The 21,216-nt window shown below is 42.4% G+C and overlaps 2 protein-coding genes across 4 annotated transcripts in view; one reads left to right on the forward strand and one right to left on the reverse strand.

Moving 5' to 3' along the window:
* The window catches only part of WDR48 (WD repeat domain 48), a 28,479-nt gene extending 22,619 nt beyond the window's left edge, over nucleotides 1–5,860 (forward strand). For 2 of the 3 annotated variants that reach the window (XM_082320535.1, XM_082320536.1), the window contains 4 exons: nucleotides 1,246–1,333; nucleotides 1,912–1,988; nucleotides 3,042–3,234; nucleotides 3,837–5,860. In XM_082320535.1, the coding sequence (XP_082176661.1) occupies nucleotides 1,246–1,333; nucleotides 1,912–1,988; nucleotides 3,042–3,234; nucleotides 3,837–3,932 (454 nt within the window). In that variant the 3' untranslated portion in view covers nucleotides 3,933–5,860. The remainder of the gene's footprint in view (nucleotides 1–1,245; nucleotides 1,334–1,911; nucleotides 1,989–3,041; nucleotides 3,235–3,836) is intronic. The other variant, XR_014229075.1, reaches the window with a different exon arrangement.
* A 6,248-nt stretch (nucleotides 5,861–12,108) lies between these two features.
* On the reverse strand, nucleotides 12,109–20,496 carry GORASP1 (golgi reassembly stacking protein 1). Its single transcript, XM_082311278.1, has 9 exons — nucleotides 20,371–20,496; nucleotides 17,838–17,918; nucleotides 16,582–16,785; nucleotides 15,817–15,903; nucleotides 15,327–15,457; nucleotides 14,669–14,810; nucleotides 13,896–14,040; nucleotides 13,395–13,550; nucleotides 12,109–12,687 (listed from the first exon to the last, which is right to left on the reverse strand). Exons 1-9 carry the CDS (start codon nucleotides 20,431–20,433, stop codon nucleotides 12,404–12,406), a joined length of 1,293 nt encoding a protein of 430 aa, XP_082167404.1. The 5' UTR covers nucleotides 20,434–20,496; the 3' UTR covers nucleotides 12,109–12,403.
* Between the last annotated feature and the right edge of the window lie 720 nt (nucleotides 20,497–21,216).

Below are 21,216 nucleotides of genomic sequence, written 5' to 3' on the forward strand. Positions count from 1 at the left end.
GTCATAGCTGTGAGATCTTTTTGGGTGCCCTCTTCCTGCAAACCAATTAACTGAACTTTGGTTTAGAATGACATCGTGCTACTTTAGATTCTTGTAGAACTTCTCTTACGGGTCTGTTGTGCTGGTCTTTGAGCATTAATGACCCAGACAGGAGATCTTAGTCACTAGAGAGTTGGTTTCTGCTCCCAAAGTTGTACTTGATGACCCATTAGAAGGTCCTAAGCGCTGGCCGGTAGGAGCACAGGTTCTGTATTGTAATGTGTATATACTGATTACCCTTCTCTTTCTTTTCATTCTACATTGAAAAGCCTAACTGTGATATATGATACGTCAGAGGCAGTTTAACAGTGCTGCAAAACAAATGCCAAGCTTTCAAATACTGTGAAGCATTTAATATTTACTGACATAGTGGATTTTAAATTTGAGGGGTGGGGGATGTTTGATTTGTTGCTTTTGTTTCCCAGGCTGAATAGGCCCAAAAACTACGTAACTTTCAGTCCGTGAATTGCTCAGTAAAACAGGGTAACTTTTTCAGCTTTGGAAACTGATTTTTTTTTTCCCCCCCCCTGCAGTAGCAATGTATTTACATTGTAGCTGGGGCTTAATATTTATATCCATTCTGTACTGGTGGATCTTACATCGTATGCAGCTTGTTCTCAAGAGAACACTGAAGAGACACCACTGGAGGAAGCAAGCCGTGCTTATTGGACCGAAAAGGTGGCTTGCAGGACTCTCTGATATAATGCTTAATTGGAATTTATAAAATTATGTGTGGCTTTGTTTCACCATTGTATGTGCGTGTTTCTTAACATCGGTTTTATTCTTTCCATTTGGCGAGGGTTCAGCAGACGCTTTACGTGCGCAGTTTGTTTTTCCCAAGCAGCAAAGAATTGCTTTTTGCCAGGTGCCTTTCCCCTTCTCCTGACAGTTTTGTGCTTCAACACACAAACACACGCAATCCGTGAGCAAAGTAGTTTTTTAAATTTCTCTCTGCAATAGCCTAGAGTCTCCTGAGGTATTTCTCCCTGTTTCTGCTCTAGGGATCTGCCATCTTCCTGCAGCTACTTCTTCTGGTCTTTACAGAAAATCCGTGATCACTTCCCCAATAAGCTTGATGATATGAAGGGCCTGCGAACCGAGTTCAAGCTCCCTGCCCATTAAAAGGGCAGCTCCTCTCCTAAAAGCTTCTTAATGCACATTACAATAATTGTTTTCATTCACAAAGGTTGTTTCTGTATGCCTTAGGTTATTATGCCGGGATTCAGGTGGTGAAACTGAATCTATGCTTCTTAATGAAACTGTGCCACAATGGGTAATTGACATCACTGTGGATGTAAGTATCGCCTGTATCGATTTTGCTTTTTGGGGTTTTTTTGGTTTTGTTTTTTAAGGTGAACTACAATGTTTTTCACAGTACAGGATCTGAAATAACATATTAAATTTTTCTCTGTTTGTATTTAAAATAAGTGATCTCAAGCTCTGTATTCAAGACCCTTGGAGATTCATTATTTTTGGATGTGTCCAGTTACGGTATTTTTGCTCACTTTCTTTTGACAGAAAGTCTTAGAAAAAGAATTCAAAGCACTGTGCATAATGGGTATCCTTTTCAAGTGCGGTGCTCAGGAACAGAGAATACTCTTCATGGTGCCGCAGTCTTTCGATACTATCTCATTTCCTTTGAAATAAATGATAATTTATATTCAAAAGCTAGATGTAATGCGTATCATCTAAATTGAAGCATCTCAGGAGTACGAGTAATTTGGAAGTTGGCTGTGGTGGCGATATTGATTAAGAATCTCTCTTGGTCTTTGATAATGAGGAGCTGAATGTACTTCGCATACCAGGTGGCAGAAATAGGAGCTGATAACAGTTCATCCTAAATTAATGCTTTTCAAATTTGTTTCCTTCTAGAAAAATATGCCCAAATTCAATAAGATTCCCTTCTACCTCCAACCTCATTCATCATCAGGGGCAAAAACTCTAAAAAAGTAAGTAATGCATATTTGACTCTCAAAACTGCAGGAAGAGAATTGCAAGCTCAAAAAAAAAAAAAAAAAAAGGTTTACCAGAGAATCATATTGTGCTTGATGAATTTGTAGAAGTTTCTAGTCACTTAAGCAGCATCGCTCTGAAGCATTGAATTGTATCAGAATATTGAAAGAACTGTAGGTTTCTTTTGGGTTCAATGGGCTGTTGCTGAAGTTGATGCTAAGAAATGTCCAAGAGCTACCTAGTGAAATCAGACTTTCCGTCTTTTGTGGTATTTAATCAGAAAACAGAGGAACGTAGATTGCTACGCTGTTCAGAACCACAGCTTTATATTATGTTTCCTATTGCTAACAGTGATGAATAATGGCTTTTTAAAAGGAAGAGGTACAAAGCCTGACGGTAGGGAATGCAAGATAGCCTGCCTGTCACGTGAGCCGTAACTGGGAGCTGCGTAGCTTAGAAATCAAGGCAGGGCCTCGGGTATGAAGTCAACGTCATGGACAGTATGCCTACCGCTTATAGGCAACAATTTTTGGTATTTTGCACAAACGCCTGGTTCCTCTTTAAGTCTCACTGAATTCTTCAAATCGGAGACCATTTGTGAAAGAGAAGCTTCACAGGCTTTGTGTGTCCTTTGTGGCAAAACTGCTGCCGCTGATTACTTCGGAATGCCCTCCGGTTTATGCAGTAGGGTGAACAGCATATTCTGCCTTACCTCTTTTATTATTCCATGTCCTCTGTTCTTCTCCTACTAATCCCTTTTCTATTGAACGAATGAGGGTTGTGTACAATACTCCTCATCTGAAGTTTGATTTTAGTTTGGTCTTTTGAATATCTTACCACTTTTCTGAGTCCCTTTTGCTGTGTGAAACTTTGGATAAATAGCTGTTACGATCATAGTATTCTGGATGATCCTGGTAATTTACTATTAACCTTACAATATAAAGAGCTTATCTATAAACTTGTGTAGTTTGCTACAGATTAAGGTATTGTGAAGATGATACATAGTTTCTCAAGTTTTTTTCCTGCCAAACTTTGCTTACCTTATATAGAGACCGACTGTCAGCAAGCGATATGCTTCAGGTGAGAAAAGTGATGGAACACGTGTATGAGAAAATCATAAACTTGGATAATGAGTCTCAGACAACTAGCTCTTCCAATAACGAAAAAGCAGGAGAACAAGAAAAAGAGGAGGACATTGCTGTGCTAGCAGAGGAGAAGATAGAACTTCTGTGCCAGGACCAGGTAAGTTACTCGGGCGTTTTAACCTGTGAACAAAAGCAATGAATTAGTTACGAATTTCTGAATACTGAGCTTGAAATATGCGATAGATTATCTGTTACCTTTAAAACTAAGTAAATGTTTTGACATCATCTTAACTTGCTGCTGACACAAGTTCAGACAGCTGCAGACAGCCAGATCAAAGAAGGTACATAGTTTAATTTGGTCTGACTAGTAGCTTTTATAGGATTACTTACTCATACTCAACAAATGGACTTCATACAATTCCATAGAGTTCCATTTCTAGGATTTTTGGAATGTTTTGAATTCTACATTTCTAACAGTTTAAAATTTGTCCAAAATAATGAATTGTCTAGGAAGTGTAATGAGTGCATGAAGATGCAATATTGAGGAGGTGGTTGTAGTATAAAGTTATATGTTACATTGCTAAAATCTTCCAGTAATGCATCAGGTTTACTTGCCAGTTGAAAAATCCGAGCCTTGGCATGCTTCACCGTTGATGCCGGTTCACCCGTAGGATTGTTTTGTCCAACCAGAGTGTTTTATCTTTGCATTTCTGACAGTCTAGCAGATTGGTGGTAAAAAGATGAATTTTTATTCCTTAGGTTTTGGATCCGAATATGGACCTTCGAACTGTAAAGCACTTCATTTGGAAGAGTGGTGGCGATCTGACGCTTCACTATCGCCAGAAATCAACGTGAAGGCAGTGGTGGACCCCAATGGTTACTTATTTACTTGACCATACTGTACTGGTTCCAAGAGTAGTACTAGAGAAGCCCACTGAACCCCTAAGGTAGATGAGACTTCTAATGACTCAGTATGGACGGAAAGTGTACCTTTAATTGAAGTGACTAATAGATCTGTAATATAGAGGAAAAAAAATCTATATGACTTAAACTAAAGTCTGTCCTGGTCTCAGCCAATGAGATGGGAAGTCCCTGAGTGGTTCGTGTTGTGTGAGGTGTACAGAGAACGGATGATAATCCAGTGCAGACTTTTGCTTCCTCCTTTTTTGCTTTTGTTTTTCCAGAACATAATATCCTCATCTGCTCACGCTTGATATGAAACCGTTTTGGCCATATTAGTCGCTGTGTCCACAATATAATTCAGAACTGCACACAAGGTATTTTTAGTACATTCCATCCATAAAGTTCCTACGGTGATGTCTCACAGGTTACTCAAACATTTCTACCACCTAAAGAAATTTGGAAAAGAAAACCAACAGAAAATAGGTATGGCATACTTGAAAGAATCGGCCCGTTTAATTGCAAATGAAGGGTTAACATTAGAATTGTGTTAATGCTGCAATGCAATCGTCGCTTTCGAGAGCTGTTGACGTGCAGAGTGAGAACACTAGATCATTATTGTAGCAGGGTCAGTCCAATGATGCTGTGCATCATAATAGAGTGAACAAGCTTTGCAGCAACTGAAACGAGATTTTTTTAAATATATGTAACTACTTCCTGCACTGTGTCCTAGGTGTTCTAAAGACACACTAGTCTAATTTTTGGTAACTGCTCCAAAACTACGTGACATTTTGTTAAAACTTCAGACCATTCTGAAAATAACTTCCTATGTTTAATGTTAAACTTTAGAAACCTCTCAGCAGATTTCATATCCATGATCTAAAAATACTTATTCTTCTTTTCCGAAGTTTTATATGCAGTTGTTCTTTTGTTATAGATGTATGCGGATCTTTCTTTTCACTGTTATTTCTAAAATTCCGTGACTGTCATAGACTCGTAGTAGTCTTTTATAGAGTTTAACTTATTGGGGGGGGGGGGGTAAAGGCATTTCAACTTTTCGTGAGAAAACGTGGGGCTGTCCCGGAAAACCATTTGTAGCCAGAACAAATTACAAATCCTCGTAAAGAAATGGTGTAAAAATGACTCTTGTCTGAAGCAGAAGCACAAGTGCCTTCAAAGGGCAGTATATTATTCGAGTTTCTTCAGGAGACATATGCTCTTGCCCTTCCTGTATCTTGCTATCAAGATTTAGGTCGAGGCCTAAAGAAAGTCCCAATAAATTGTATTACTGGGATTGTGTTGGTCAAACAAAAAGTAAAATATTTTTCATCGTTATTTTATTTGAAACAACAGTCAAATCATTACCTTCTGCACTCTTAACCTAGCTAAACAAACTCATTGCTTAAACGAAAACTATGGTTCAGCACTAAGCTCGCATGTCTTTTTCCCTGTCTTTGAGCATCAGTTTCAGTTTTTAATCCCCATTTCTGTGTAAGCGCAGTTTGACACAGTTGTGCTGTAACTGCACATTTTTAGTGGTATTTGTGAATTAAATGGTTAAACAGAAGTGTAACTTTTATTGATAAATTGTCCTGACTTGTATTTATTAATAGCAAGGGTCTACGCTTGTTCCAGTAGGCACTGTTTGGGTTTGGGTTGTTTGGCTTTTTTCTTCCTGGTTGTCTTGCTGTCCTGTTGCATACATTGGAATTGCTCCCAGTAATTTTGTTTGTAATCAGCCAAGGTTGTAATTTTTCTTTTTTTTTTTTTTTTTTTTTTTTCCTTTCTAACCATCCCGAAACACAGTTTCAGGAAAGATTGACAGAAGAGTCTGCAATGCCAGAAGGGTAAATGATGTTTCACAGTTGTATAGAATAAAAGGCTTTAGTTAAAATATTTTCCAGTTGTTTTGTGTATTGGATCAGTGATGCAATTCGAGAGCTTGGACCATTGCCACTTCACGGTTGTGCTACAAAGGACTTCAAAGTCCTCTGAAGCCTCGAGTAATGGAATGGCTGAAGAAACGGCAGTGCCTTAACAAAATCCCTTAAAGATCATAGAATCACAGAATGCTTTGGGTTGGAAGGGACCTTTAAAGGCCGCCCAGTCCATCCCCCTGCCATGGGCAGGGACATCTACAACCGGATCAGGTGGCTCAGAGCCCCATCCAGCCTGGCCTTGAATGTTTCCAAGGATGGGGCATCTCCCACCTGTGCCTGTGTTTCACCACCCTCATGGTAAAAAATGTCTTCTTTGTATCCAGTCTGAATCTCCTGTCTTTCAGTTTAAAACCACTACCCCTTGTGCTGTCGCAACAGGCCCTGCTAAAAAGTCTGTCCCCATCTTTCTTAGAAGCCCCCTTTAAGTACTGAAAGGCCGCAATAAGGTCTCCCCGCAGCCTTCTCTTCTCCAGGCTGAACACCCCCAGTTCTCTCCACCTGTCCTCACAGCAGAGCTGTTCCACCCCTCTGATCATTTCTGTGGCCTCCTCTGGCCCCGCTCCAACAGCTCCACGTCCTTCCCGTGCTGAGGACCCCCAAGCTGGAGGCAGGGCTCCAGGGGGTCTCCCCAGAGCGGAGCAGAGGGGCAGAATCCCCTCCCTCACCCCGCTGGCCACGCTGCGGGGGATGCAGCCCAGGATAGGGTTGGCCTTCTGGGCTGAAATATATCATCTTATAATATGGTTGGATATAAGAACTTAGCAGGCGTGCAAGCCTTCAAATACAAGCTCTGAGATACTGTTGAGGTGGAGAATGTGCTTGAGTAATGCCATTCACATGGGCAGCGCGTGCTTGCGTTCTGTGCTAACAGCAATGTAGTCCGTCAGAAAAGACAGCCCTGCTACACGTGACCCGTGCCAGCTGACGCCGAGCCTTCTGGATGCGGAAAGGCGGTAGCCCTGTAGGAGACAGGTGGGAAGCCAGGGCTGGGCTTCCTGATGCTGAAAATGCCGGTACAGGATGCTGAAAGCCTTTGCTGTGGGGGCTGTCAGCACCCATTACTGGCTCTTGGAGAGGGCACAGGAATTCAGTGACCGAATGTGTTCCCAGAGACTCCCAGCATCCATCTTGGATGCAGTGTCGGGTGGGAGGAGGATTTTTGCTACTCCCTTTTGATTTCTATTGCCTTTTCTGGAGTTGCGCTGTCTGCAAGAGTCCTGAAGGCAAGAAGAGGAGAGGCCCCTGTGCAGCATTCAGGAGTTAACGCGGGTCGCAGCTCACTGGGGCGTTATGAACAGAGGAAAGAGTCCCAGTTTCCCAGAACTGTAGGAAAGGCCCCTGATTTGTAGAAGTTTCTTTAATTTCCAAGTTTGTATTGGAAAGGAGTTGTAAATCTATTATTGAGTAGGGTAATCTGTCTCCTGGAAAAACGTTTAAGTTACCTATGACAATTTTTTTTTTTTCTCTTCAGGTGGGGTAGTGCTGAGAACAGGAGAGCGAGGTTCAGTGGTTGCAGCTGAAGTGCAAGTGTCATTTCAGGAAGAGAACTACTTGAAGGATTTAGCATAAACTTTTAGAAACACTAAAAAAAAAAAAAACCAAACCTCAAAATACGTCACAGGTAGAAGATAGTAACCTAGTTCTACCTCATTGCCAGAAGTGGTGGGGGAAAAAAATGACGTGGGATTTATGAGTTCCATTGTCTGTGTGCCGTGGGAGCCCTGAGCAGAGCGGCGTGGAGAGCAGCTGCCCGCGGCTCGGAGCACGCAGGCTGCAGCGCGGGCGCCTGTCCAGCGTGGTGATGTCGGGGGAGAGAGGGGAGCTGCAGAGGTCCGGTTGCTGAGGTGAGTTAGCACGGAGGTGCCAGGGAAGGGGAGAGAATGCGTTTGCCAAAGATGAAGGCACAGAGTGACTGTTAACGGCACAAATCCAGTTACACCACTCCAAATTTTGGCCGGTACATTACACCAAGGTATTACTTTTTCTTTCACAGAGGTCCCATTTGATTCAGAATTTATCCCTAGAAATTTCTTGACGTTTAGCACAAATCTTTAAGCACAAGATCTTACACTTGCAGATGTGCTGATGGCTCCCACCTGGAGCCAGGCAGAGTCACCACCCAGCTAGACAAAAACTGTTAAAAGCATGTGCACACTTAAATATTAAGAAAGTGATGGACTAAAATAGTTTCCTGTACTATGTGGTGGAGGTTTTTCTGTAAGCAGTGGAATCCTTTCAGACACGCTTTGTACAGACATCATGCAGACCAGCGCTACTGATCGGAGACCGGGCAGGGGCACGGCCCGTCTGTTCCTGAGGATACTGTGACAGTGCTCTAGCCATCTCTTCGTGGGACTGTGAATGCTTAATTATTTTTTGTATCTTAGAAATGTAACTTAAACCAAACAATTGCTTTAGAATCATAGAATCGTTAAGGTTGGAAAAGACCCTTAAGATCATCAAGTCCAACCGTTAACCCCGCAATGCCAAGCCCACCACTAAACCACAGCCCTAAGCACCACGTCTACCCGGCTTTTAAATACCCCCAGGGATGGGGACTCAGCCCCTTCCCTGGGCAGCCTGGGCCAGGGCCTGACTGCCCTTTCAGGGAAGGATTTTTTCCTAATTGCCGTTACAGCTGAACCAATGCAAATTCCTGTTCGCTGCCCCAGTTAGCGCTGTAATGCTCAGTGCCAGGTGCGATTCACTTCCGAACCCCCAAGCAGCTGGAAATGCGTAATTCAAGCCCACCAGTACACACGTGAGCGGTGTGATCTCTGCTCGGTGTCGCAGCCCGTCTTCCTGCAGCATTTCTCGGTTACAGCGAAGAGGGATTCGGTCAAGTACGACAACTTGGATGAGCAGCTTCTACACATAGTAGTACAGCAGCAGATTTGTGCAGACTCAGCACATCGGCAAGCCTGCTGTGAAAGTTTAAGAAGGAAAACAAAGTCATGTCTGCCTGAATTTGGTATTTCAACAGTTCTTGCCAGTAGTTGTTCACCTGGAAGACACTAAATACATTCATTCACAAATTCAAGTTCAGCTGCCATTAGTTTAGCATCCATATTCTTGTTAACAATGAGATTTGCACGTTTATCTCTAGGATGGTTATTTCCTTGTGAGTTCTGGGGGTTAGGATCGTTCCCAGTACAGGGTTGTGCTGTCTGACGTAAATGAATCAAGTCATTTACTTCAGAAGGGAGGGCTTGGTCCAACCTGCAGAAGTTGGCCTTGCTCGGGGCAAGGCTTGCACAAGTCGCTCCGGCCTTTGCTGAGCAGAGTCGCGAGTACCTGGGTGGGCGGAGGTCCCACAGCCTCTCCGAGCGCCCACCCTGCTTCAGCCTCTGCCTCCTGAGGCTTGGCAGAGGCACGGCTCCGTGGAGGTGAGCTCTGCCTAATCCTTGCTGTAATACTTGAGCTCCTGGTAGCCTCTTTGGATTTCATGTCCACCAGACTCACGTCCTCAGGCTTGACTATTAAATATTGGAGAGCATCTTGGGTCTGGAAGCTTGTCCTGCTGCGTCTGGCCCTACCCAACCACTGTGCTGTGCCCAGCCACACATCCACTGCATCCAGGCTCCAAAATTAGCACAAAGCACTCTTAAGGCGACATCCTCCTCCTTTTGCTTTGCCCTCCTTGTGATGCTGCCGAGATAATCCCTCCTGTGTCTGCAAAAGAAATACCGCTGTCGCGTTTATAGATGCCCTCAAAGTTTACAGAAGCAAAGAAGGTAAATACACAGCTCTCCTACTTTTCTGGAAAACAGCAGCTGTTTGGGACAGCACCTGACTGATTACTGGGGTTTTTTTTTAAACTTGTGTTTCAAATCCCAAATACAAAAGTGGGCGACTGAAGCCATTTCACACAGAGAGCTCCATCTTCCACAGGTTTCAGACCAACAGAAAATAGTACTTTTTTTTTTTTTTTTTTTTATTTCAGAACTGGCCTATCCTTGCAGGCCCTGAGGTACGTTTCTTTCAGCAGTAGTACCTGGTCATTCCCTTCTGGGATTTTCCTGAAATTCAGGTGGCAGCAGCAGTCAGTTACTTGCAAATGCTCCAGCTCGGTCTACAGCACAGTCTGTATCGGAGGGGATCACTCTCCCGCTGTCCACGCTTGCAGCAAAAGCAGGAAGGCAAGGCAGGAGGCCTGTGTCTCCTGTCCTGGATCCTGCCTGGATCCAGCCACTCTCGGGAGCTTCTACCACTCTTTTTAGGTTTTGTTTTGAAACTAAAAAATTCCAATCAGTTTTCTCACTTCTGCACCCACAAGTAAAAGAGTACTTTCTACTTCTCTTTGTTTCAGCAAGGAGGTAGCTTCAGGCATCTCAAAACGTAGTCTCCAAAATGTCAAGAGAAAAGGAATTTGATGAGGAGGTTAAACTCTTCAGCTCATTTAGCATTTAAATGATAAAGTTATAGATTAGGAGAATATAACCTGCTACTGCTGGAGGTTTAACTCTGTTTTTGGTTTTCTAAACAGATATGTTAGACCATTGTTCATTTGGATGTTACGGAAAAAGAATCAAGTCTTCATAAATATAAAGCAACTCCCCACCTCCAAGAGCCAATTAAAGTAGGCTGGACACAGACTGCCCTAAGTGCTAAGCCATTTATTACGGTGACATTTGAAATTTAGTATGAGTTTCGACATTTCCTGCTCTTTAAATTTCTGAAGGGTGCTTATGGTACAGCATCACTTAAATGAGCTACTACCAGCTTAAAAAGTTTTGACAAAGGTATAAGACTAGAAGCAGTCCTAAATAAACAACAATCACCTTGTCCTCAGGCTCTGACACCAAACAAACTTACCATTAGCTTAAATTATTTTTAGTGTTTGGCTGTTCACCCTTGTAGCAGTCAGCTGGGGGAAGAAGACAGGAAACTTATTTTAGCAATGTAGGAAAAAAATCTGTTCACTATTAACCATTCAGCAGACTGGATTTCCAATCTCTTAATTCTACTACCTGTAATTAGAGCTTAATACATTCTTCTTTAAAGCAGAAGGTATTTTGACCATCCTGTCCAGAGCTACCGTATTTTATGTGAAAACAGTATTTTAGAATAACAGAGATGAAGGACTATAAAGGACAGATTTTATTAAGGGTATACTCATCTGAAGACCTCTCTTGTGTTGCAACTTCACCTGCGCCCTTTTGCTGAAGCCGAGCTGTCACAGGCAAATCGGTGTGGCCCCGACTCCCCGTCCTGCATCGGTACTCGATTTCAGCCCAGTCAGCCGTTTCGCTGACTGACCTCCACAGGGCACCATGTAGAAACAGATCAGGAGACAGGGCAGAGAAAAGGACATTAGACAATATCGTGCTAAATAAGTACACTCTAGTTTATAGCTTAAACACGCACCTAACCTTGTACCCATCCTCTTAATGTATGAAGGATTTTCACCACACTAACTGTACCAGCTAGAGTGAAGGTATTCCCAATCAGCAGCTTTAAAATTCCATGATAAATTGCTGCCCTGAGGGGTATAAACACACCCACATTTCTTTGTGTTTACTATGACATTCAGAAGCTATTTGAAGGCAAGTGAAAACAAAACAAAACAGTTACAAAAAGCAATAGATGTTGCTGCACTAACTAGTGTCTTAAACTTAATGATTTGTATAAAAATAGAAATGGGTAAATAGAAAAGCACAACTAGAGAAAAGCTATTTCTCTGTCGCTACAGAAACCAAGACATATTCAACTCCACTGAAAAGGTTAAGCACCCTGAAAACACATGGGCCTGACTTAAAATCATATTTGACTTCAGTTTGTTTCAAATAACCATCATCATGTCTTCCCCTCCCACCCCCCTTTTCTTTTTTTAAACTGTGAGACAACCACATGATCCACTGAAGAGCTAAAGTGAATGACAGGACCCACCCATACGATTTTGTCCTATCTATATGCTGCAACATCAAAGCGCACCGTACTTCCTTTCCTGCAAAAGCAGCTGTAAAGAAGGTACGTGAATAGCTGTTACAGAGAAGGGAAACTCTAAGACAAGTAGGAAATGCCTTGAAAGTCACAAGCACTGTCAAATTGAGGTGTACCGTTAGAAAAGCTTTCTAGCAAGTCAAAACCATAAATAGCTTTTTTTTTTTTTAATGCCATCAATCATACTGAGAAAATCATCATCAAGTGTCACTGTTCAGGCAGATTGCCTTCATAAATACATTCAGGAGCATTTGTAGGCAAATGTGAATTCAGGAACTTGACGTTTTGCCAGTCTCCAACTTGTTTCTGCATTAATCTCTCCATTAATTTGGTGATTTTGGACAGCATTCAAAGTTTGAACACAGATCAATCCATTAAACAATGACTGGAAAGGACAATAGGCTACGTATTTCATATGATTTCTTTTATAATATTGCCTACACTAACAAAATAGAGTAACTGTAATTCTTTCAAGATCAGAAAAATATTCCAGGCTGTAGTATTACAGCATATGGCAGTCTGTAAACAAAAGCAGCATCCATTTCACTCATGGTCTTCTGCAGCTGCTGCTTCTTTCTGTTCACATGCTGCTTCATCATCTGGTTTCACCGGAGTAGTGGTTAACGAGCTCTCGATACTGTTGAAGAGCAGCTTTGTTTCTTGGTTATCGGGATCAGTTCCTAGTGTTGTTTTTGAAGAAATTTCATTGGGAAGAGCAAAAGAAGGTAAAGATGGAACTGAAGGCAGTAGGTTGTCCAACTCAGGCTGCTTGACTAAGCCTTCAGAATACATGGTTGCATCTTCAGGGTCCAAAGCTGTGGCATTTTCTAGGAAATGGAAATAGTTTGTAAAAAAACAAAAGCTGTCAGGCTAACGGCCAGTGCCTCTGGTTACCATACATCCAGAAAAACAGCTCGAATGAGATACCTCGTACAGGCACATAACCAGATTCACAACCGGCAAATACATGGGCTGCATTTACTCAGTTCTCCCCAAATCCAGAAAATCTGATGGTGCAATGAGGCTTTTAAGAGACCACGAACCATTTGGGCTGCTGTATTCTTATACTAGAGATGTTTTATTTTGTGTTACAACTCTCAGTCACCCCACCGCTTAAAAGGGAAAGGCATCCATAATGTGAAGATATTTTTTTTTTAAATAGGAAAGTCACTGTTAAAATGACTGCAATTTTGTTTACACTTTACAACTGTGAAGAGAAGCCTGTGGTACAAAAACTCATTTATGCTGATTTTAGAAATACATACTTTTAAGGTCAGTTTAATTTGGATCATCAACATCTTCATTTAAAGAAAAAGACACCCACTCTATAATCTTATAAAAAAGCCTATTAGTTTTTGTCCATTTCTACACCTGATTTTGGCTACTTTTTCCACCTATTTTAGCCAATCCCCTTTCTGATTTTTTTTTTAAAATTGGCTTATTTCCAAAAAGCATGATACCGTTGAACAGGGATGAGCTGGTGCCATTCCAGAAATTAGGTCAGAGGCCTAAAGGAAATCTCGAATACACTTACCAAAATAAGCAGAAGCATCATTGTTCGACATTAACTTTTCAGTGCCTACGAAAGCATCCGCTACTGGCGTGTTGAAGGAGGCCGATGAAGACATGCTGGACGCTTTTGTTAAGTCAGCGAGTTCAGGAAATGAAATATCAGACATATCTAGAAATCCTGAAAGCAAATATTACAGTACTGTTTCAGATGTAACACAAAATTCTAGATTCAAAAAGACATGTTATATCCAGACTGAAGTCAGTGAAGTCCCCTCCCCGCTAAATGCAAACGAATTTAACCTAAAAATCAGCTGACGTCAGCGGAAAGACTTCTGCAAAATGTTAACCTCAGTCAGGTTAGGGAACTCTACCGTTCTGAAATTCAGTGAAGTCAAAAACTTTAAGGAAAATAACCACCGATGCTCATAGTTCTGTATTTAAGTCTCAAACTTGTTTAAGACCTTATGAGTTTACCTAGGTGTCCTCTACAGAATTGCTGAAAAAAGCACCCAAGAAAATATACCTGGATCCATAACTCTCTGGAGAGGGGGAGGAGGAGAAAGTGAGCTTTCTGGTGAATAACCACTCATTTCTTGATCTGTGGAATGATCCAAGTTCATAACTATTTCAGAGTTGTCACTCTGAGAAGTAGGTGCCAATAATGGAGTCTGGAATGACACAGTAAGAAGGAAAAGCATCTTTTTATATTGAAAGCTTCACCTGAAGACGACCTTCCTATGAAAGCATTCTGCCTCGGTCTCCAAGTACACCAATTCAGACAGAACCTATGATGCCAAAACTGATAGTTAAGCCACCAATCAGGACATGTTCCAATGTAGCCTTTTAAAGCCAGTGCGTTCTTAGAAGAACGGTCCGTACTTAATTCTTGTAGGTGTATTTTATTTCCTAGTGAGAATGGTATTCTTCTCATGTGGTTCTCATTGTCTCATACAAGGCTTCAAAACAGGAAGAAAGTCTCTGGCAAAAAATTTCTATCAGCCCACACTGGTGAAAGAGTAATTGTAATGTATGTAATTGCACCCAAATACAATGAGGAATATGGAAGAATACCTGCTGAAAGCTTGAGAAAATAGAGGGTACAGCTCAGCAAACAGTTTCTCGCCCATGTTACCCTTCCTGTCATCTGCTCAGCATCATCAGCTCTCACTTTGCCTTCACCTAACTCCATTTTGTTCAAGCAAAATTGTATGCTGTACTCAAATAAACTGTATTACAAATGTTCCAACAAGTAGGAAATGTTGAAACTCCAGAGAACGTAACTGATTTCCTACGTACCTCTGTGTAACCATTAGTAGATGGTAGAGGAGTTCCAGCTTCTGGTAAGGGTGAAGGTGGTTTGCTTTCTGGCTTTTTGTTTGATACTATAGACTGCGTTGGAATTCTGTGCAAATAGCCATATCCAATACCACATCCTAAACTGTACAAGAAAAGTAAAACAAGACTTGAAAAAAAGGTGTTCTTAACAAAGCTAGTAAGTGTTTTAAATTTTGACTCTTTAAAACAAGAAGAGTTTGAGTCTTTAATCTACAGCAAGAAACACCTACCTGTGAGAATCATTTCACTTACTTAAAATACTCAAGGAGCACTCCGCTATTGACATTTAGACATACATAGCTTAGCTTTCAGTTGATTATTTTTATGTCTTTACAAAACATATAATCTGACCTGATTTGGATTTTGCTCTCTTTGGTTTTGTTTGGTTTTGCCATTGGTTTCAACTCAAACAGGATTAGATCCAGAACAAGCCTAATTCCTAGTTCTAAGCTTTTTTTTTTATGGAAAGATGAACAGTTTTGTGACAAGTGTAAGAAAACAAGGCTTAACTTGAAAACAGCAAGCTGTAATCAATAATAATTACAATACTCTTAACAGGAGCTCATTTACAGTGAGTATATAACCTGTCATCAGCCAGTGACTGTCCGGAGATCAGTACCTTCCTTCTCCACCCCAGGCTCCATTGGGAGTCACAACTACCTCTCGAATGGAATCTGCTTCAGTGTTATAAACCATCAGCTTCAGCGCCTTCCCCTCATGGGATTCAATCAGTGAAAAGAAATCCTCTGACTAAGAAAGAAAAAATGTAGTAGTTATTAAACTCAAATGTGTAAGACAAGGAGCTGGAAGCAAGTTAGCATTTTACGCAGTTACTTGCTTCAATATGAGATATTAAAAACCCAAAGACAGACTAAAACTCACAAGTGCAGTTTGATCTTCAGGGGCAACTTTTTTATTGTCAGATTAAAAAAGGTAATGTTTACCTCAATCATAAAGCATCTGTCATAAACATCAACCTCACGAAATGCCAAAAAACTATCCCCATACATTTGATGTGCACGCAATTAGATTTATAAAAAACCCAAAGCCTACAACATACATTTGGCGGGCATGAAGACAATCACTACTTGAAGGAACATGCGCCCTACCTCCTGAAGAATCTGATCCGATCCAACAATGTAGTCGGTGTACGGCTGGAGACCAGCTAGTGCTGCAGGAGACGCAGGTTCAACATCCTGTGAAAGAATGACATGTGTCATCTGCACTCCAGCAGGATAAACTGCCCCAAGATCAAAACGGAAATCTAACTCCAAAAACAACAGAAGGAAAGAATATTTTGTTTATGGGACAAAATAGAAGTCCTTGAACAGTCTACACCTAGGTGTGACATCTTGTGAAACATGCTGAATAAGAAAGACCAGGATACTACCAATTCAAAATGAGATACTCTGAAGATGTTGAAAAGTTGCATTTAAACAATCAGACACATAACATAGTCTTTCCTATTCTGTTCTACTCTTTCAGCTCTCCCTCTTAATTTTAAAATAATTCTTTGGTGCTTTTTGTTAACATTAATATTACTTCGATGAAATTCAGCCAACACACAGACCTACCGAACCAGAATCTTTTCTGCTTTTGCCATTGATTCATTAACATAAGACAAAAAAAACCTTCTCCCCATCACAAACTACTTGGTCTGGTTGGGATGGAGTTACTTTTCTTCCCAGTGACAGGCAACACTAACAGGCACCCACTACTTGTCCATATTCAAATAGCTCAGACAAACTCTCAAGACTGCATTCCCTTCTGTGTGATTTCAGCATTGTACTTCTACATACAAGTTGCTTCTAAACATTGCACTTAAAAACAAGGCTGTATGAACACTAATAAGCCACCAAAGAATTCTGTCTCACCAAGACGTGCCACACATGTTCATTGGCTCCTTGGAAACTGCAGAACCTTACGCTGGCTCCAAGAAGACCTTGTCCTCCCCACATGTTACTGGGGATCACCTCCACCTCTCTTATTTTCATTGTTTTGATATTATACACCTCCAGCTTCACTGCTTTTTCAGCATTTGCCTTCAGCAGATCTTTCAACATATTGTTTTCTTTATTCTGTAGAGCACAGAAAGCGATATATGATTAACATTATTTCTAGTTGCACCTGTAACATAGACGTCACACCTGTAGCGGAATTTGAATACAAAGAACTAAAACCGTCAAATTTTAGGCTCTGTGTCTCACAATCAGTCCCAGCAGTTCAATTTTCTTTTATTAGAAAGAAGTCAGTACTGCCAGCTCATGTCCCTTTATATAAATAATTACTATTATTCAGTTTCATCGCTTGCTTTCCTGTTCTTCATAACTGCTATTAAATAACAGCAGCAATATTAGATCTCAACTACGTGGTCGTAACAATAAGCAGGACCATGTTACTTCATGCCTCTGGTCCCAGTGCTCACTCAGTAGCCCTTCAGAGTCATTGCAAACTGACTGTGAAAGGACAGACTATTTGGGAGCAGCTTAGAGAACTATCATTATTTCTGTCACGTTAAAAGATTGATCTTTTAACCAAAATCTACCATTATAACAATCATTTCCAGAAAGACACCTCCACTAACAAAAGCAAGACAAACTTAATGAATACAGCTTGTATGTAGCTAGGATGAAGCACACAGCCAAAGCTGTGAGCCTTTTAAACTAAAAAAAACACCCAACTGAAACTCAACTCCTCTTTCATAACTCACCATACAGGAACTGTGTTGCCAGTCTTAAGTATAAGCAGACAGGCCATGATTCTTTTTCATATTTTATCAAATGTTGAAACAAGTTTGTTTAAACAAATGTTGAGCTCTTACCATTGACTCACTAGTTCAATATTCACCTTGTGGCAGAAAACATGCATGAATGAGTAATATAATAAACATTGTGTTAATCTGTTAAGAAGTTAAGGCTACTAAAGGCGTAAATAAGGACTTTCCTCAAATTTGGATCCAGCCAGAGAGGAGACTTTGAACACCACCAAGTTTTACTTTACCTTGTTAATGCCATATATAATGTCCAATATGAAATGTTTTCTTTACTGTGACAGCTTTGGCTTCTACCTCTCATCATTACAATACCCATATTTCATGCAGGAGAGAAAAATAAAATCGTTTGAGGCTTACAAGCCTAGTGTGTCCTATCGCAAGGATGAAATCAAAGAAAGGTTCCAGTCCTCCTTGTTGAGCTGGGGAGTTTTCCTGAACCTGCAAAACATACATTTTACTTTTATTATACATTGATCTCTAGTTACACTAAGGGACAGTGTTACTCTTTACACTTGATTCAATATTTACTTTTGAATTGAACCATAGATGAGATACCAAATGACAGACCTCGGGAAGCAGTCCACAATTGTGAACTTATTTTTATAGAACTACAAGCAACTGCTTAGAGCTTAATTATTAAGCTGTAAAAAAACAGATTTCAAACCCCATACAACACACAAATATCATGATGCAAAGTGCACAGCGTGGCATTATTAAATATTGAGGACTTCGAAGAAGGGCTTAGTTTTCAAAATGCTGCTTCAGGATTTTCTTCCATGCTACTAACAGCCTGAGCACATTGAGAGTCCCCGGTTACATCACATCTATTTTTTACATAAACACAGTTTACAGTTAGGTTCCCATGATTTACAGCACATTAGAATAGGAGCACTTAAAAGAGTATGCTACAAATGCATGGCTAACCACAAGTACTGGTCAAGAAGATTGCCATCACAAAAGATTCGTAAGAGTTAGTTACAACATCTCAATTTCATTATAACCAAGTTATCATAGAACAGATGTAATAAAGAAATATAGAGAATACCTATTAAAATGCATCCACACCAGGATGAAACCCACCAAAAATTACACAGAACTTGATAAGTGCAGACCATATGCGAGTATACCCATTTCAAAGTATACTAACAAAGCAACATGATATTAAGGGAACCATGGCAGACATGCTAACAGCTCAGGCTGCTTGTAACTTTACTTTTTGTGAACTCAGCAGTACAGCCCTTAACCTGCAATATATTCAACTCCTGAAAGCCACCCCACAATTTAAGTGCTGTTACAACCCACGCGCCACCTAACCTAAGAAATTCATTGCTAGCAACGTTAAAACTGCCACATCTTACATTTGGTCTTGTGTTACAAAACTGCTATATTTTTTTTTAAGTAAAGTTGTATCGGTATTGGGGCTTTTGCTGGCAAGTTATTTTTGCTGTCTACGCAAGCCGTAAAATATACATAAGTAACAGCATAGTTACTTCAGCAAAAGCTTCTAAAGCAAAAAAAAAAAAAAAAAAAAAACACCATGCTTTATTATTAAATAGTCAAGACTGACCACTGTAACCACAATTGGAGTAGGAAGTATTAACTTTCATCACAACCATAAATTGCATCAAAAGCAAACAGCCAGCTTCTACTGAGCCAAGCTGAAGGTTAAAGAGTTTACCCTACACCCCAATTCTAAATAATGTGCAAGAAGCCTTACAATGAAACTATCACGTAACACAATGTCAAGGATGAAAATGTACACAAAAAGAAGTACATGGAAGTTATTACAGAGCTCATGACATTGTTGTTCAGATGTCTAAAAGCCATACAGATTCCCACACGAAGCTGTAAGTTGCAAAAAAATCCTGCAGTATTTTGTTTTCAAAATGACACCACATCAAAAGTTGCATGAGTTCCCTGGAGAAAAAAAAAAAAGACTTTGTCTTCTGCATGCTTTAGGTCACCAAAATCATCCTCCAGTACAGAAAACTGAGCAGTATCCTGCACTTAACATAAAAGGAGGAAGCATTTCGTGACCAACAGTCATTTCTGATGGAGTTAACTCAGTTAAGGAGACTGACAAAAGCAGATTTCATAACAACACCGGTACCCTAAACACATCTTCTGATATTGAGAAACACAAACTGCTGGGGAAGTGGAAAGCAGCATAGGGCAACAACGTTTCCACTCTTATTTCAGGGAGGAAGACCACGAACAAAATGAAATGGTAACTTAGGCAACAACTGTTATCAGCAATACCTCTGCCTACCTTTAAACTCCAAGATATGCATTTAAACCAATGTGCTTGCAGTCAATTTGCCAGACAGAGAAGTTACAACAAATTTGCATCTAGATACAGCACTGTGAGACGCAGCCCCTCAGGAAAACGCTGGCTGGAGCGGTAATTAACCCCCAGCCAAGACGCTGTCCAGATCCGCACAGAAATTGGTCAAATCTTCAAGTCAAGGGAACGTGGAGGGGAGCGGGGAGGGAGGGCTATGCTACTCTTAAAATATTTCAGATTCCTCGAGAACAGCAGAAAAGGCTCCCCGGGCTGTCCGACCTCGCAGGTCGAGGCTCCGAGCCCGGTGAAGCCGCCGGGGTGGGCACCCACCGCCTACCGGGAGCGGGGCGGCCGCTCCTCCCCTGCCGCCGTGGCAGTTCCCTGGAAGGAACCACCAGGTAGGGGCTCGGGATCCCACGGCCGCCAGGCCCGCCGTCCCGAGCCCAGCGCCCTCTCCCGTGCCGGGCTCGGCCTGCCTCAGCGGGGGGAAGCGGGACGCCGCGGCCCGCCAGACCCCACACGCATCTCAGCGCCCGCCGCCCCTCGGGGCCCTCCCGCCCTCTCCTCTCTCCTCTCCCACCGCCCTCCCGGCGGCGGCCGCCTCACCCCGTGTACGTGGAAGCCCTCGGCGCCGCCATCGGGGACCTCGGAGCTCGAACCCAGCCCCATGCCCACCGCCGGGACGGGACGGGCCGGGAGCCTCAGGCGGCGGCGGCGGCGGCAGCAACGAGCATCGCCCTCCCGCCGCTCCCTCAGCTGAGGGCGTCGCAGGCCTGAGCAAGCGAGCGCCGAGCGCAGCGCCCGCGCACAGCGGAGGGGAACTGGAGTTCGGCTCGACTCCGCTCCCTGCCGGCCAGGCGCGGCGCGTGACGGGGGCGTGATGCCGAGGGCGGGAAAGGGGCGAGCGGCGGCCGGGGGCAGCGCTGAGGGGCGGCGGGGTGCGGGGGTCGCTGAGCCCTGTCAGGGCTCGGCTGCCCCGCAGAGGGTCTGTCACAGCCCCGAGCCGGGCTGCGGCTCACCCCCGGCTCCTCGGAGGGCGGCAGAGACCCAGGCGCCGCGCCCGGGGAGGGGAAGGCAAGGCAGGCGGTCGGGTGGGCCCTCGCCCTCCCCGCGGCCTGCCCCGGCGCTCGAAACGCCCTGCACTGCTGCCGCTTGAAACGAGGATCGGGGTGCTCCCTGCCGAGCCCGGGCAGCCCCTCCGGCAGCCGGCGGGCAGCTGAATGGCTGTTTGGGTCTCGGAACCTTTTTATCTGGCAGAAACACACTCACTTATAAATTTTTTTTTTTTTTTTCACGTCTATTCCTACAAATCACTGTAAAAAACAGTTGATTACTGTTCTCATTCTAACAGCCTTTAAAAATTATACTCCTGTTAGTATAATCCAGAAAGAGATTATAATTTTTTACCAATACCTAATTTGCACATTTCAAAAGAGCATGTGTTCCTGTTCC

This window comes from Platalea leucorodia (genome assembly GCF_965183815.1).
Source record: "Platalea leucorodia genome assembly, chromosome: 1".
NCBI classification, from domain to species: Eukaryota; Metazoa; Chordata; class Aves; order Pelecaniformes; family Threskiornithidae; genus Platalea; species Platalea leucorodia.

Bases quoted from the DNA above. Each gene is read 5' to 3' on its own strand.
- GORASP1 (XM_082311278.1), bottom strand. From the start codon at position 20,433: ATGGGGCTGGGTTCGAGCTCCGAGGTCCCCGATGGCGGCGCCGAGGGC. The intron at 14,041-14,668 runs GTACGTAGGAAA...GTGTCATTCCAG, and splicing joins CTACTAATGGTTACACAGAG to ACTCCATTATTGGCACCTAC. The intron at 12,688-13,394 runs GTAAGTGTATTC...TCCATTTCCTAG, and splicing joins TGATGCTTCTGCTTATTTTG to AAAATGCCACAGCTTTGGAC.